At 34.0% G+C, this 17,525-nt stretch overlaps 1 protein-coding gene across 1 annotated transcript in view; it reads left to right on the top strand.

Annotated features, from left to right (window-relative positions):
* Positions 1-17,525, top strand: part of SI (sucrase-isomaltase) — an 88,925-nt gene that overhangs the window by 12,032 nt on the left and 59,368 nt on the right. Inside the window, exons 8-15 of the mRNA XM_075547877.1 lie at positions 277-389; positions 2,212-2,337; positions 2,865-2,996; positions 3,088-3,207; positions 5,063-5,176; positions 7,195-7,279; positions 10,569-10,686; positions 12,263-12,434. Coding sequence (XP_075403992.1) covers positions 277-389; positions 2,212-2,337; positions 2,865-2,996; positions 3,088-3,207; positions 5,063-5,176; positions 7,195-7,279; positions 10,569-10,686; positions 12,263-12,434 — 980 coding nt within the window. The remainder of the gene's footprint in view (positions 1-276; positions 390-2,211; positions 2,338-2,864; positions 2,997-3,087; positions 3,208-5,062; positions 5,177-7,194; positions 7,280-10,568; positions 10,687-12,262; positions 12,435-17,525) is intronic.

Below are 17,525 nucleotides of genomic sequence, written 5' to 3'. Positions count from 1 at the left end.
CCTCCTGGTATCACCACTCTCACCACTGGTCCTGGAGGGATCATCAGTCCTGGATTCCCCGTGTTTCCAGTTCCTATATGTACCAGTGTACATCCTCTCATCTAGCCAGATTTGTAAGGTAGAATTGAGATCATGATAGTTGGGGAAGAGGGAGGAAGCATTTAATATTTAATCTTAAATATTTTGAAATAGTTAAAATAATTATTAATATAAATTACATTAAGAAACTGAAAATATATTTTTTATTTTCATATACTTTTCAATTTCATTTGGTAGAAATATTCATCCAGCCTACTCCTATACTAACCTACCGAGTTACTGGTGGAATTTTGGATTTTTACATCTTTCTTGGTGATAGTCCAGAAGAAGTAGTGCAACAATATCAAGAGGTATTCATCATGCTTATATTATAAAATTCTTTCATATCCTACTTTTCTTTCTTCTAATATGTCTGATTATTAAGTTCACTTTATGTACTTAAGGCCCTTATCTTTAAATAATATAAATATTTGCCTTTTTTTCAAATGTGAAAGTGTTTATTTTTCTACATAATGACATTTAAATATTTATATTTATGACTTCAAAATAGTTTCTCGCTTCTAAGTAGCTGAGTTCAAGAATTGAACATGTTTGAGATAATTTACAAAAAATATTTGTTTATTCATGAATGCCTTTGCAGGTAGGAAAGAATCTCTGATTTGAGATGAGGATTTGAAGTAGAGACAGGGGTGGGATTCAGCAGATTTACATTGGTTCAGCAGAACTGCTATAAACTGTTTGTTGAGTTTGGTGAATAAGTTGTTAAAATGGCACTAGTAATCAGGGCTCTCGCTAAGGTGAGTAGCTGAGGCCATTGTGAAAATCACAAAGTTACATTCTTTACTTTTTTGTAAGATTTCTTGAGGAACAATGGCATTCTGATCTCATATTGAAATAATAAACATGTTATTCAAAAGCAGTTGAACATTGGATATGGAAGACTGGATTTGAATTATGGTCCTGGCAGAAAATATTGAAAATAGCATGTAAGCCAAAAGAACAGAGATCTGTCTTGGTAGAAGTACAGTTAGAAGGATCCTTAGAAGCAAGGATGGTGAGACTTTGTCTCGTGTATTTTGGAATGTCATCAGGGAGACCAGTCCCTAGAGAAGGACACCCTGTTTGGTAAAATCGAGCGGCAGTGAAAAAGAAGACCATGCAGAAAGATTAATTGACCCAGTGCCCACAACAATGTACTTCTACCAAGGGATAGTGGTGACATTTTGTGTCATGTACTTTGCAAAAGTTATCAAGACCGACCATTTCCTGGGATAGGATATTATCCTTACAAAAGTAGGTATCACTGGAAAACAGGACCCTTGATGAGATGGGTTGCTAACTTCAAAACCGGGCTCAAACAATAATGATTGTGAGCACGGTGCGGGAATAAAGTAGGATTTTGTTTGTTACATTTGGGATAATTATGAGTTGGAGTCAATTTGAGGACATTTAAGCACAGCAATATAGATATAAATAGATACAGATATGGATCAGATATAGATCTAATATATGCCTATAGAGAAACACTCAATTGAATTGTATATAAATATACTTACATATTTTGTATGTGAATTACATTATAGGTTTAATGGCATATGGAAATATTTTAATCAAATATAATCTATTTAGTAATATAATTTTAAATTTCTGACATTTCAGTTGTTTACATCAGATCCCTACTAGTAAGGGGTTTTAAATTCTAAAGATTATGACATTACTAAAATAATTGTATTATATTAAAGTAGAGGATGAGCACTTGGTTTTATCCTCTTCTTCATTATTATTATGTCATAGCATGGTTGGTGGAATAATTTTCTGGTTATTTTGAATTGCTTTCAGGTTATCTTGCATAGTATTATGTAACTTAGGCAGGTAAACATATATTTTGGCATAAAGTATTCACTTGGGGATGCACTTTCTGATTTTTAACACAAATGAAATATAAGTGCCAAAGCAAAAATGTCTTTAGTATTTTAAAATAAGATTCTTAATAGATTATATATGAATTATATTAGAATATAAATGCCATCATTTCTTTCTTTGTATGAAGAATGTAGTCATACTTAAACAATTATTAGACCTATGGCAGTATAAGAAATATGTTTATATTAGTTTTGAATCATGAACATATTTTCTTTTATTGAAACGAATTATGTTCTCATTTACTTCAAGCTCATTGGATTACCAGCAATGCCATCATACTGGAGTCTTGGATTCCAACTCAGTCGCTGGAATTATAAATCACTAGATGTCGTTAAAGAAGTGGTGAAAAGAAATCGAGATGCTGGCATACCATTTGTAAGTGGAATAAAATGACTCTGGGGATATTTATTAGATTCAATTTTGCCATATAATGGTACATATAGGAAATTGACTGGAATATACACCATGTAGTTATTTAATATTCATCATTTAATGGTTGTGTACTCAGAAATTAGAAAAACAAAACTAACTTGGTAAATAATAGCATTATCTCCTTACTGGAAAACAAGTGAAAAGAGCCCTGGAGATAGAATGGCTATGAGGTGGCTGTTAACCACAAAGTCAGTGGTTTGAAATGACCAGCTGCCCTTCTGGGGAAAGACGATGCTTTCTACTCCTGTTACCGTCTTGGAAACCCACAGGGTCAGTTCTGTCCTTTGGTATAGGATTGCTATGAGTCAGAATTGACTCACTGGCCATCAGGGTTTTATTGTTTGTTTGTTTTTGAAATTTATTTTCCGTACTTGTTATGTTTATGGTACAAAGTAAATGACCCTAAAAGTTAAAGGGATTACAGAATTATTTCAGTAGTATTTGTTGAAGTATACTGTGCTAATTTTTAGGATACACAGGTCACTGATATTGATTATATGGAAGACAAAAAAGCCTTCACATATGATGCAGTTGCATATAAAGGACTACCTGAATTTGCTCAAGATTTGCATGACCATGGACAAAAATATGTCATAATCTTGGTAATATTTGATTATATATTAATGCATTCTTTATGGTTGCACCTTTAATAAATCGATACATTTTCTAGAGTTTCTTTTTTTTAATTCTTAGGACCCGGCAATTTCCATAGGAAAACGTGCCAATGGAGCACCATATGCCAGCTACGACAGGGGAACTGAAAAGAAAGTGTGGGTCAATGACTCAGATGGGACAACACCAATTATTGGAGAGGTAAGTTATAATATTCATTAAAGTTGTGTTGTTCAGGTTTTCTTTTCTGCCACCAAATTCCTGTATATGTGTGCTTGCTTTTCTAAAACTTCAGGATGACTTTGACTGTGGAGGGGAATCACAAACGTAGTTTAAGTCTCTAAAGCGGTGTTATTAGAAGCTTGTTACACCCAGAGTACACAGCCATAGAAAATCACCACTTCCATAAATAGAGCAATTGAAAACAAAAAATTGCAATCTAGATTATTATATGATCATCCAGAAGGCTATGAGAAAGTTAATAATATAATTAAAAATATAAGTTGACTACTTATAGCCGAGGCTTGAAATGATATTTTGACCATTATTCTACAAAATAAAATAATGAAGTGACTATAAATAAAATCTTACTTATTAGGTAAGGAAACTGAATTTTAGGAGAGGTGAAGTGAAATCACAGAGCTCATAGGAAACAGAGTCAACAAATTGTCCTCATTCTAAAATGCATACCTGTAATAAAATAAATAATATCTTATAGGAAGCTTGATAAGTCACAGGCAAAACTACTATAGTTTTTAGGCTTATTGACTTAGTTATTCCCCTTCTACCATTTAGTCAAATGGAATAATGCAAAAGGAGGAAATATAAATTTGTAAATTTAGATGAAAAATGTCTTCCAATAAAAATGGACTCCATCAAGAAATAACACATTATCTTCCCTATAACTAATTGCTATTGGCTCGAGTTTTCTGATACAAAGTAATGGCATCTGTACTAGAGTACAAATGTGTCCCACAGAGTTTTCAGTGGCTTATTTTCAGGACATTGTTAGGATCTTCTTTCTAGAGCTGTCCAAGTGGACTGGGATCTTCCACGTTGGGGTTAGCACCCAAGAGTGCTGGCTGCACCATTCAGGGATCCTGTTCTCATTCATGTCTGTCACTATCCCACAGCATTGAGAATCGGTTCTGTTGGAAATGAGCATCTGTTGGAAAAGGATGTCTTAGGCAATGAATATAGTTCCTTAGGATCTAAAAGGATCAGGTATCCTAATCTATCTGAAATTGAATTACTCTTGTTAAATCTTATTTTTGTAAGAAACGTAGAAAATATATAAATTATTCAGCCAGCAGCAACAACTTGCAATGAATGGATTTGGAGATGAGGCTGCTGAAGACCGAATGAATGCTGAAAGTGCTGTTTCTTAGTGCTGTGATCGTGAAAAACTTGTGACTTCTTTGTGCCTCATTTTCTTGATCTGTAAAATTGATTGTGTTACAGAACCTACCACATTTGTAAAATAGTAATTGTAGTATCCAGCTCCTAATGTAATGAAGAAAATTGAATTATTTATCATGTAATACTGAGAATGGCCCAGAATTAACAAGTATTAAATCCATTTTATTAAATAAAAATGAATAATTGTCTCAGGATAGTTTCTTCTTGTATATTTTAGGAAGAGATAGCTTTCTATAGCAAATAATGTTTTGTGTGCATGTTTGTTTTCAAATAAATCAATGAAGATGTGTATAGTGATTTCTTTTTACCTAATCTACTAGAAACAGAAATCCTCTAGTTTCAGTAAAAAATAGCAGCTTATTCTGATATTTTAAAAATGTTTTCCCTGTCTAAATGTTTCATCATTTAATTTTGTCTTTATTTTTTAAATTTATTTTAATGTAAGCATGATTTTATTATATATACAGATGATGTATGAAGCACCCATACTTCAAGAAGTATATTTTATTTTCAATAATTTTTACTATGTGACTAACAGAATGAGGTTTGAATTTTGTTTGTTTGCCATTAATGTGTGGATATATGTATATGTGGACATATGTGCAATGTATGGATATATGTGTGCGTTTTATTGTAGGTGTGGCCAGGACTCACAGTGTACCCTGACTTCACTAGTCCTCAATGCATAGACTGGTGGGCCGAAGAATGTAGTCTTTTTCATCAAGAAGTAAAATATGATGGTTTTTGGATTGTAAGTAAAGTTTTTAAATCAGTCCTAAAAGTCAGTGAGCATAAAATTTAGGCATAAAATATTATGAAATAACAGGGTATATATTTCTCATATATTCAAAAACAAATTCTTATAATATTTTTGTACAATATAGAAATATGTAGCAATCATATTATTTGGATAGACAAGATGTATACTTAAAATTGTAATTGAGGTTTATTTGTCTAGTCAAGTCGGATATATCTGTTCCTATAACTGAAGTACAATGAGGTTAGAATAATAATTGATCTTTGAATAAATCAGTTCAAGAGATCTATAAATACTCCGATATCCAGACTCTAGATGGGAAGTTAGTGGGCTGTTGAACAGAAGTTTGGCTGTTCAAACCCACCAGGCTTCTGTTTCCAGGAAGATTTTCAGTCTCAGCAACCCGAAAGGGTCGTTCCACTCTGTTCCATAAGGTTGCTATGCATTGGAATCAGCTTGATGGCAAGGAGTTTCATTTTTTGGAGCTTGATTTAAAACAATATCATCCCATAAACGCATATGTCTTAGTTTCTTAGCATGCCATGATAATTTACTAGAAAGTGGGTAGCTTTAAAGAGCAGAAATTTATAGTCTCATTGTTATTGAGACTGGAATTCTGAATCCGGATAGTAGGGGAAATGATGTGGCAGCCACTTCTGACATGTGACCTCTGACTAGACGAAGGGGAAGGGGAAGTCAACTCCACATCTTCCCCAGGATGATTTGGATGAGACAGAGGTCAGTCATAGTCCTACCCCATTCTTTGGTGAGATTTACAAAGATATGGAAAGAAATGCAGTGAATAAATAATTGAACTTCAGCAAGATTGACAGCGTTGATTCCCTCAGAAAATTCAGAGTTAACAGTTTCTAGCCTATTGACTAATTCATTCCAGAAACTTTCGGGATTTTCTTGCTGCTTGTGGATGGCAAGGTCCCCTAGATACTTGTTGATGGCAAATGTCCCAAATGTGTGTATTTGTTTCTGTAACTGTTCACTCGTTTTAAAAGCCTCATGTAAATGGATCAACTTTCATCCGACTAAATTGTGACTTTGTTTTCTGATAAAATCTATAGAGAAAATACTATCTTCCAAAGTTATGTTCCAAACTATAGGGTTTAATACTTTAGCATATGTTTATTTGTGAGCACAATTCAATGCATGTCATTATATTTTGTTCTACAATAATCAAAAAATTGCTGTGACATGAACACAAATGTACCACTCCTCTTTGAAACTTCTTTTTCAGTAAGTGATAGAATCGGTGAAACTATTTCAGGCTCCGTGGACCATAACTTTATGAATTGAAATACTTAAAAGTTATTTATCTTTTTCCTTCTTTCATTTTCTTGTGAGACTATGGGATGACACAGTACTACACATAGCATTATGCACAGAATACTATACTCTCACTGCTGTAAAGTTTATTACAACTCGTGGCAAGCACACCGTGAAAAGTAGAATTGAAACATCTATTTTTAAGGCTGAGACCTTTGGAAAAAGATGACCATGCCTACCTTCAGAGGGTGCCTTTGAATGGGAATAGACCACCAAGCATTAAACAGTGGTTCTTCAGAATATCACAGAACTAGATTAAGGCAGCTGAAATGAGCTTCATACATGGAATGACTGAATGCACTAAGAATGTGTACAATGATAGACTCACAGTGCGAAGACTGTAAAACTATTTGTAAAATTCACTTGCTTAACACACACAGGGCAATTAGTCTTTTCTATGTATAACTAGGTCAAAGAACAAATATTTTTGGTTGTTTATAATTCCCTAGCACCTGGTAAGGTTTCTCTGTCATCTAGTATGTTTGTTTATTCAAAATATATATTATCTATGTAAATATTATAATTTATTTTAGAAAGTTTTAAAAATAGATTAGTAGTTTACACTTGTCTGCAAGAATAGCAGAATACTACTATTGTCAAATAATTGGAGAGTTTTTGTTTACATGCTTTAGAGTAATTTTGAAACACCTGTTCTTAATTGTGTATCTCTTCAGGACATGAATGAAGTTTCCAGCTTTGTTCAAGGTTCTACGAAAGGGTGCAAGGACAACAAATGGAATTATCCGCCCTTTACTCCAGGCAAGAGAACTAGTGTGATTTCATTACCATTGGTTGAGACAAAGCCTCCCTATAGAATAGTAAATTCTAAATCATAAACATTTTTGTATATATTTGAGGGCTCTGAAACCAATGAATTTTTATACTCATCGAAAATATTTATTATTAGATTCTGGGAGAAGGAACTTGGTTTTTGATTTGCATGTCTCTCTCAGATTTGAGTTTCTTCTGAAGTCTGTCGATGGGTGACACATGGGTGCATAAAGTACTGAAGCATCGCAGAAACACATAATCCACCACAGTAGAACAAACTTAAAGAAAAGGTGGTGGGTCCATCTTTCTGTATGGCTATGAAGTATGCCTACCTGAAGGAAAAAAATTATCAAAATTGGACGAATAAACATCATGTTAAGGAAAGCATTGAAATAGTCAATCACTTCATTATCCTTGAATCAACAATCAACATTCAAAGAAGCAGTGATCCAGAAAATGAATTATGTATTGCACTGAGAATTATTTGGCCAAAGGAAGAGCTCATTAATGTCTTTAAAAGATAAGATCCATTCACTTTGATGACCATGGTGTGTCTAATCTCAATCTTTAGTCTTTTCAGTGACCTCACACACATGTAAATATAAAAAAGGTAACAATTATAAAGGCATACAACAAACTCATGTATTACAACAGATTCATTGACACTTTTTGATGAGGAAGATAGAATATATTGGATTTCCAATTTAAAAAATCAGTTCCTTATGGGAGAGAGAAAAAAGAGTGATGCAGGATGCATCAAAAGAAGATATCAGTTTATGTAGTCATCTCAACACATAAAACAGAACTACCTGTATTAAAGGAAAATGTTCAAGGGTCCTGAAGACTGTTGTTATACAGATTAGTGAAAGACATGGGCCTAGAAATTCAGAATAACTTTGAATGCTCCAACAAATAGATGCATTTATTTGTCTATGTTGAGCAATTTGCAAAATAGCTACATGGTTTGCATTACAAAAGTGATTGAATTGGACACAGAGATTATTGATCATGATTGGTGATGTCATACACAAGCAAATATTTGGAAGATAATTCAAAAATGGCTGTGGTATTATATCAACAAGAGCCTCACAAAAGTTTAAGACAGATTCAGGATAGGGTATGGAAATAGAGGAAATTACTGTTCATGTCAGAAAGATTTTGCTGACATCAGTGAATGCATAAACATATATACCTGTATTTTACTGACAATTGAATGTGTGGAGCCTAACAAATTGTGGATTAGTGAAGACTCGAAATTCCCAAATCTGTTGTCATAGAGTATCCTGCTTCGGTGGAGAAACAGTTGTCTGAGTACCACAAAGGAATATGGCAAGGCTGAAAATTAGCAAATGGGTTGAGGTAGAGTTGTATTCTTTGACTTATGTGATTTGTGTGAAGAACAAAAATCTAAGGAGCTGAAATATAGGAAGCACATGGTTTCATTGATTGGAGACGACACATTAATTATTTGTGTTATGTAGACTATATGACTTTACTTGCCAAAAATGAAGACGCCCAAGTAGCACTTTCTGAAGTAAAAAACAGCCTTTGTTATGAATTTACACATGAAACTGACGAATTGCCTTTTTACTTCTTGCATATGGTCCATAATTTTAATAATTAGCTATCATAAAAATGTATTATCAAAATAGAATTAAAATTGTGAAAATATTTTACATATGGTAATTTAAATATACACAAATTGAATAGTTAGATCTCATATCTTTTTAGAAACACTAAAAGTGAGCAAAATTTTTAATATAAGAAAAGATAAGATTTTTGGAGAATAAATCTCTTTGAGGTTATCTGAAGAACTATGTCAATATTTTTTATACTATCAAATAAATCAAATTAGAACATAAAAACCCTTTAACATAGGACATTGAATTACACAATTCTATTGATTATATTATAATTTATAAGCAACGTCATGATGAATGATGAAGAAATTGACATCAATGATGTCTTCTACTCAGATCAGCAATCACTATCAATGGAAACACCATTCAAAGTATCGTTGCAATGTTTTTCATTGCAAACCTGTGGCAAAAGACCTCTTAACTTCTTAAAAGTTTATAAAACGAAGGTAGCATTTTGATGATAAAGGTGCCTGACCCAAGTTATGACAGTTTAATCACCTGAGTGGTCTGTAACAGCTGGGCAAGTTAAAAAGAAAGAATCATAGATGCCATCAAATTGTGATGTTCCTGAAAAAACACTGAAAATACCATATGCCTCAAGAAAAATGTACCAGCCAGTCTTGGTAGATGAAGAGCCATAATGATCCCTAAAACTGAGCATGATGAGACATCATGTGACTTACTTGAACCAACTGTTGGAGAATGACATCATGTTTGATAACATAGAATCATCAATAGCAAAAATGAGGGAGTCCTTCAATGGAATGGCCTATGTAACAACTGTGACAATGGGCTGAGGGACAGCAATGATTACAGGCTGATCCAGGATGGGCAATGCTCCATGATGTAGTATAGGCTGTCTCTAGATGAGGAATACCTAGATTGTATAAAGATGAAAGTATTTAAAACAAGCCCCATGAAGGTTATTATATTAAAAATTTCATGAGCATAAACAGTTTATCCTAAAAACATATGTACTTTATGACATGCATATGAATAGTATTATCATTTTATTGTTATGCTGATGATGTTTGATTATATTTGGAAATGTTTTTAAATGTCTTTATGCTGGAAAGAAATGTATACAAGGTAATGTATGCCAAAATAAACATCTGATTAACTGACATAGGCATGAGCTGACCTAAGTGCTCTTACATACAAATCTTACTTCACGACTTAAGGACACACTAAACAAGGACACTTACTTGAATTCAGGGACCATGTATAAGGTCACTATGACTTGCAGCTTACTCGAACACACCTAGTGTCAACATATCAAGTCTACATGACTTGAATTAGATCTCTCTTTAATAAACTAATTTTTATATTATCTTAAGAGGACAATTAACTAATCCAGTAATAGAGGTGAGTATATAGCTTTGAGTTAAAATAATATGTTCCGTGAATTTACTTATTAAAGATAGTCACATAATTTATTAAGATCTAGGTATTTCAAGTTCAAAAATAGTGGAATGCAGGGGTCACAATGAAACCTAACTAATTAATTAAGTCTGTTACCTTAATACTTTTTATGTTTTTATTAAGTATGTTATTACACAGAATCATATGTAAAGAAATGTAAATTTCAAAATGACTCACTATATCTTAAGAAATATATTGTCTCTATTTTCTCTAAGATATTCTTGATAAGCTCATGTATTCCAAAACAATTTGCATGGACTCTATACAGCACTGGGGGAGACAATATGATGTCCACAGCCTCTATGGATACAGCATGGCTATAGCTCAAGAAAAGTAAGTATGCGCTCATTTATAACCTCCGTTCCTGATTACAATGTACAAGCATTTTGTGATTGTCCAATTATATACTTGAAAATACTGAGTGAGAAAGCAAAAATAAATAAGATGACGATAATAGTAAGCTTTGATTTAGTGCTAAAATTTGTGGCAAAGGAAGGGTACAATTTTATGTCAGTTACATGCGCTTTTCCAAATTCTACCAATACTAGCACCAGTTGCCATGAGTATCAGGCTCTGACATATGGTGACCAGATGTGCGTCAGGATAGAACTCAGGGAGGTTTTCAGTGGATGACCTGTGGATGAGAACTACAGGTTTTTCTTCCAAGGAAACTTTGAGTGGATTTGAACCTCCAGCCTTCTGTTTAGCACCTGAGTGTTGATTGCTTGCAACCCCAGGATCCAAACGCATTGTAAAAGTGCCTACAATTTAAGAGGCAATACAATCCAAATTCTAGTCTCAACAAATTTATGATATTCTCATAATCAACTGTGATCCACTTTAAATCCAACCTCCAGCTTGACATCATGATAACATCAAAATTTGCACATTATATTGACAAAAATAACTTGTTTTACTTGAAATTTAATAAAGTTTTATGTAATCATTGTTTAAGCCCATTATTACAAGAAATTAACAAAGAATATTTTATCATCGAATATGATACATTTATAAGGTGAGACTAACAGCTTTAGCAGTTATGGGTGATGGTTGATTTCTAGAAACAGACAATGAAGGGCTGCTCAAATATATAAATTTTATAATGAAATTGCTCTCTGATAATTGAAATGCAGATGTTAAGACAAAGAGTAAAAACAATATAAAACATGTTGAATTCCTGTTTTGATTATTAAATTTTATATTTATAAATTTATTTCAACGAGTTAAAAAGTTTTTTATGCACAAATTCCAAGTAGATGTCCAAAGCACATTTTGAATTATTTTGATAGCTTTCTTAGTACCATAAAAATATATCCCAAAGTGCATCGCTTTAAAGATCAGAAATTTATTTTGCTTGAAAATTCAAATCAAGGTTTTAGCTATGTCAAGTTTTTCTGTGACACTCTATCCTACTTTCTGGTGACAGCCAGCTGGCAATCCTTGGAGACCCATCCTAGCTGATAATGCTCACCTGACAGGCTCCCTTCTCTGTGTCTGTTTACATCTAGTCTTATTTTATGGTGTCATAAACTTCTAACTCTATTTAGAACCCTCTGTTATGAGCTCAGAAACAAGAGAAAAGCCCCTATTCTTACCCTGGTCATATTTACAGGGAACGGGGATCAAGACTTCCACTTTTCAGAAAGAAGGGTGAAAATCAATAGAAAAAGTAATTCAGGATCTGAATTATTTCTAAAGACTTTTCCTTTGTATTTGATCGAAGTGTTTTAAAACAAATACATCAATCCTCAATAGAAAATTGACATAAATTTTATATATGTAGTTGAAAGTATGATGACTTAGCAGTAGAACTTGTAATAATTGCATTTGAAACAAAGCATTAGATCATATGCATATTAATTAATTATTATAAAATATATCTTATTTATGAACACTGTCATATTTTTAGAGCTGTACAAAGAGTTTTTCCTAACAAGAGAAGCTTCATTCTTACCCGGTCAACTTTTGCTGGTTCTGGAAAACATGCTGCACATTGGTTAGGAGACAACACAGCTTCGTGGGAGCAAATGGAATGGTCTATTTCAGGAATGCTGGAGTTCAGTTTGTTTGGAATGCCCTTGGTAAGTCTTTCCATATAATGCTATTTATAAATCTCTAAATTAACTTAACGAACCTTGGTAGTGCTACTGGGTAAACATTGGATGGCTAGAATTGTGAGGTCAAATCCTCTAGCCTCCCTGTGAAAGAAACATGAGGCTGCACTGCTCTAGAAAAGATTCACAACCTTTCAGTAGGGTTGCTATGAAATGAAATGGCCTTGGTAGCAGTGGGTTTTTAAATTAGACTTTCAGGTAAACATTTTTTCTTAATGATTTTTGGTAAAATGATTGAAGGCCATGTTCCATAGAAAAACTATGCAATCTGAATCCATAAGAATTAAAAAAAACATAAGATAATTGATGTTTGCAGCATTCAAAATGAGCTCCTGTGGTGCAAATATCTCATCATTCAGGTGCTACCTCAAAGGTGTAGTTCAAGTTCACCCAGTCACTCCGCAGGTCAAATACCTAGTCTTCTGCTGCTGTAAAGACTACAGCCAAGATATTCCTTGATAAAGTTATAGAATTGCTATGGCTTAAAATCTATTTGATAATACCCCAAACAACAACATATTAATAGTTGGAATGAGAAAATTGATATATCAAGAAAAGATCTGACAGGTGAATATAAACAGAAATAAGATGATATGAAAAATTCAAACTAGATTAGTTAAGAAAAAGCTCAATAGACTAAATCTATCTAAAGGACTATAAGTTCAGTTGAGGTAAAGAAAGCACATGTATGCATATATTATTTTCTTAAAATATACCTATGTGGGTACATTATTTTTAAAAGATTATATAAATATTCACTATTTCAATTACCAAATACAAAAGCATGATCAAAATAAATTCAAAACAGAAAATTTGTACTAGACAATTTTAGCATCAGAAATCTTGGCAAATCAATTTATATAAACATAGAGGAATTATGCAACATTGATATTCTTGGATAAAGAGGACCAACATAAATGAAAAAACTAAAGAATGTGTTATGAAATTAGGGTCTCAGTGTCAAAATTGGCCCAGACTGACCCCATGACACCAAGGTAAAACACTGAAGGTGTGCAGCCGAGCAACTGGGGCAGCAGAGCAGGGAGCTCCCTAGGACAGACTCGGGGCCAAAGCGTGGCACCCCATCGGACTCGACTGGAGGACATGCTTAGAGTTCAAAACTCAGACCTTCATCTATTTACAGGTTTTTCTTTCCTTTTTAATTTTTTTCTTTTTCTTTTTATATTAATGTATTCTTTTATGGGTTGTTGGTTTTCTTTTTGTTGTCATAGCTGTGTTCTCATTCGTCACTTTATCATGCTATGCCTTGTTTTTTGGTGCATATTATTACTTCTGCAGATCTATCTAGATAAGATAGGCTGGATGAACAGTCTTGAGGAGAAAAAAATGGGACTGATGGTCCCTGAGGGACATGAGAAAGGGGGACATGAGGGTAAGGAAGTAGTGTTGATCAACCCAGGGGCAGGGGAGCAACAATTGATCCACAATTAGAGGCAAGGAAGGTATGAGAGGCCTGGTAGGGATTCAGCAAGGGCAATGTAACCGAGAGAAATTACTGAAACCCACATGATAGTGGGAAAAGAGGAAAGTAAAAGGAAATAAAGGAAAGAACTAGAAGGCAAGGTGTATTTACAGAGGTCTAAATACAGGCATGTACATCTGTAAATATATTTATATAGAAGGGTGGGGAAATAGATCTATGTGCATATATTTATAGGGTTTGTATTAAGGCAGCAGATGGACATTGAACCTCCACTCAAGTACTTACTCAATGCAAGAGCACATGGTTCTATTAAATTGGCATTCCATGATGCACACCTTCCTGACACGATTGCTGAAGACAAATGTGTACATAAGCAAATGTGGTGAAGAAAACTGATGGTGCCCATCTATCAAAAGATTGTGTCTGGGATCTTAAAGGCTAGAAGATAAACAAGTGGTCATCTAGCTCAGAAGGAACAAAGCCCACATGGAAAAAGCACACCAGCCTCTGTGGCAAAGGGGTGTCAAAGGGATCAGGTATCAGGAATTAAAATTTTTTAAAAATCATATCACTGTTAATTAGGGTGAGTGCAGAGAGGAGACCCAAAGCCCTTCTGTAGGCAACTGGATACCCCTAACGGAAGGATTGTGGGGAGGAGATGAGCCAGTCAGGATGTAGGAGAGCAATGATGAAATGTACAACTTTCCTCTAGTTCTTAAATGCTTCCTCCCCCCACTATCATGATCCGAATTCTACCTTACAAATCTGGCTAGACGAGAGGATGGAAATTGGTAAATATAGGAACTAGAAACACAGGAAATCCCGGACATATGGCCCCTTCAGGGCCAGTTGTGAGAGTGGCGATACGTGGAGGTTGGAGGGAATGTGGGGTAGAAATGGGGAATGCATTACAAGAATCTATGTATAGCCTCCTCCCTGAGGGAGAGTCAACAGAAAAATGGGTGAAGGGAGACTTTGGACAGTGTAAAATATGACAAAATAATAATAATTTATGAATTAGGAAGGGTTCATGAGGAAAGGAGTAGTGGAGAAAATGAGGAGCTGATATTAAGGGCTCAAAAAAAAAGTAAATGTTTTGAGAATGATAATGGTAATACATGTACAAATGTGCTTGACACAATGGATATATGTATGGATTGTGATAAGAATTGTATGAGCCCCCAATAAAATGATTAAACATTTTTTTAAAAGAAAACATATTTTGACACTGATGGTGGCAGCAATTGTACAATGATGCTTCATCCAACTGAAATATGAATTGTTACATCTGTAAGAGCTTTCCCCCCCCAAAAAGAGCTCCCAATAAAATGATTAAAAGAAAATAAATTAGGAAGATCCATTTATTTTTTCATAATCATATCCTAAAGGAAAAAGATTAAACATTTTCACAAATTTTATTTGGTGATTGACTTTAAAATTAAGCTGTTTATGAGACTACATCTTAATAAATTTAAAAAATTGGATTGTGTAATCATTTTACTTCATATTAAACTTATGAAAATGAGTTAAAAAAACAACAAAAATAGTAAACTCTCTAAATTAAAAATTATTGAAGTCACATGGCAGAGATAGGCATTTTAAAAATAGAGAATAGACCAAATTATAACAAGTTTTGACCTCCAGAAAGAAAGCGACATACAATATTAAAGTAAACTTAAATATACGGTACAACTTAGTATACCAGTGAACTAATGAGTAATCCAGAAGTAAATATTAAGAATATGGTTAGGATTTGGAGAAAAAATACTTAACTACATTAGAACTATACCCTCTCAATGGATAGGAAGATCATTTATTAAGAATGTTGATTTTCCCCCCAAAATAATTCATTTCATTAGATCCAAAATAAACCACTGTCTTTTGTAGAATATTTTTTAAATTCTCAATTTTAAGTGGAAAATTATACATTTTATAGATGTAAAGGATAAGACTATTTGGTATCATAGATGTTATAGTAATTCAATGATATTTGATGTTGAATATGTAAATATACTCATATGGCAAAATGAGAACTCAGAAATAACCCCATGTATATCTGGACAATGTTATCACCAAAGGTCAGAAAGGAGCGCATTAACAATTCATATGATCAATTTATTATCCATTTGAAAAATAAAATAAAATGGATTAATTTCTACCTTCTTTTTTAATGTCTTTTTGGTTGAAGAGCTTTTTGTGAAAAATAAAATTTAAATATTTAAAAAGAAAATATTAGAGTAACTGTATGACTTTGACATATGGAACTAAAATGTTATTAAAAGATAATTTTATTGGGGGCTCTTGCAACTCTTGTAACAATCCATACATTGAATCAGGCATATTTGTACATATTTGCCTTTATTCATGTCTAGACATTTACTTTCTATTCACCATTGCTATCAGCTCCACATTTCCCCCAAACCATCCTCATATCCCCTTAATAGATAATAAATTATCATTATTATTTTCATATCTTACACTGACTGCTGTCTCTCTCCCCCTGTATTTTCTGTTGTTCTTCCCCCTAGAGAGGGGTGTATGGTTTTATGTCAATCATTGTGATTCGTTCTCCCTTTCTCCTTCTCCGCCTTTCGCCCTCCCCTTCTGGTATTGTTATTCCCACTCCTGTTTTGGCATTCCATGGGTAGTGAGTCCCCATCTCTTTTCTATACCTGTGTACATGCTCTGATCTAGTCTGAATTGAGAAGCAGTAATGGAGTAATGATAGTGAGGGGTGAGGACATCTCAAGAAACCAGAGGAATGTTGTGTGTTTCATCAATGCTTTATAACACCCTGGTTGACTCATCCCTTCCTGGTGGCTCCTTTGTGGGGGAATTCTTCCATTGTCTACATACGGACTTTGGGTCTCTGTTCCGTGCCCCTGTGTTCTCAGCAATAATATTTTTGTTTGTTATGTGTCTTCTGATGCCTATTACCCAACACCAATGACTTCTCATGATCGCACTGGTGGTGTGCCTCTTCAGTGTGGGTTTGTTGCTTCTCTGCTGAATAGCTTCTTGTTTAACTAAAAGCTTTTAAGACCCCAGACATTATATCTTTTTATAGCCAGTCACCATCTGTCTTCTTCACCACATTTTCTTATACACACATTTTGTCTTCAGCGATTATGTCAGGAAGGTGTGCATCTCAGAAAGCCAATTTGTTAGAACAAAGTGCTCTTGTATTGAGGGAGATTATGAGCAGAGGCACGAATATTAACACATATAATTATATGAGACCACTTTATAAATATATGCTAATAGGCTAATACCTCTATTTTTGTGGATTAATGCATTTATATCTGTAAACACCTATGCTTATACCTATGACCATTGCTTTGCTTCCTAGATCTTTCATCTGTTTCCTTTTTCTTTCCTCCTACCCCATCATCACCTTCCCCTTATTTCTGCTTCTTAGAACTTCCTCTTAGCTAGTTTACTGTTGCTCCAACACCCATAGGATCTCTATCGCCTCCTTGCTGTTGACTCTAATTCCCAAGTTGTTACCCTGTCTATGGCGCTGCCTACTCACTGCACCCTTCCCCCGCTACCCTCACCCCACCACTCCTCTGGGACTCTTCCTCCGGCTTGCTTCCCATGCCTGTCTTACATAA

This window comes from Tenrec ecaudatus, chromosome 4, assembly GCF_050624435.1.
Source record: "Tenrec ecaudatus isolate mTenEca1 chromosome 4, mTenEca1.hap1, whole genome shotgun sequence".
Taxonomy (NCBI): Eukaryota; Metazoa; Chordata; class Mammalia; order Afrosoricida; family Tenrecidae; genus Tenrec; species Tenrec ecaudatus.
This window is presented reverse-complemented; position numbering and strand designations above follow the sequence as displayed.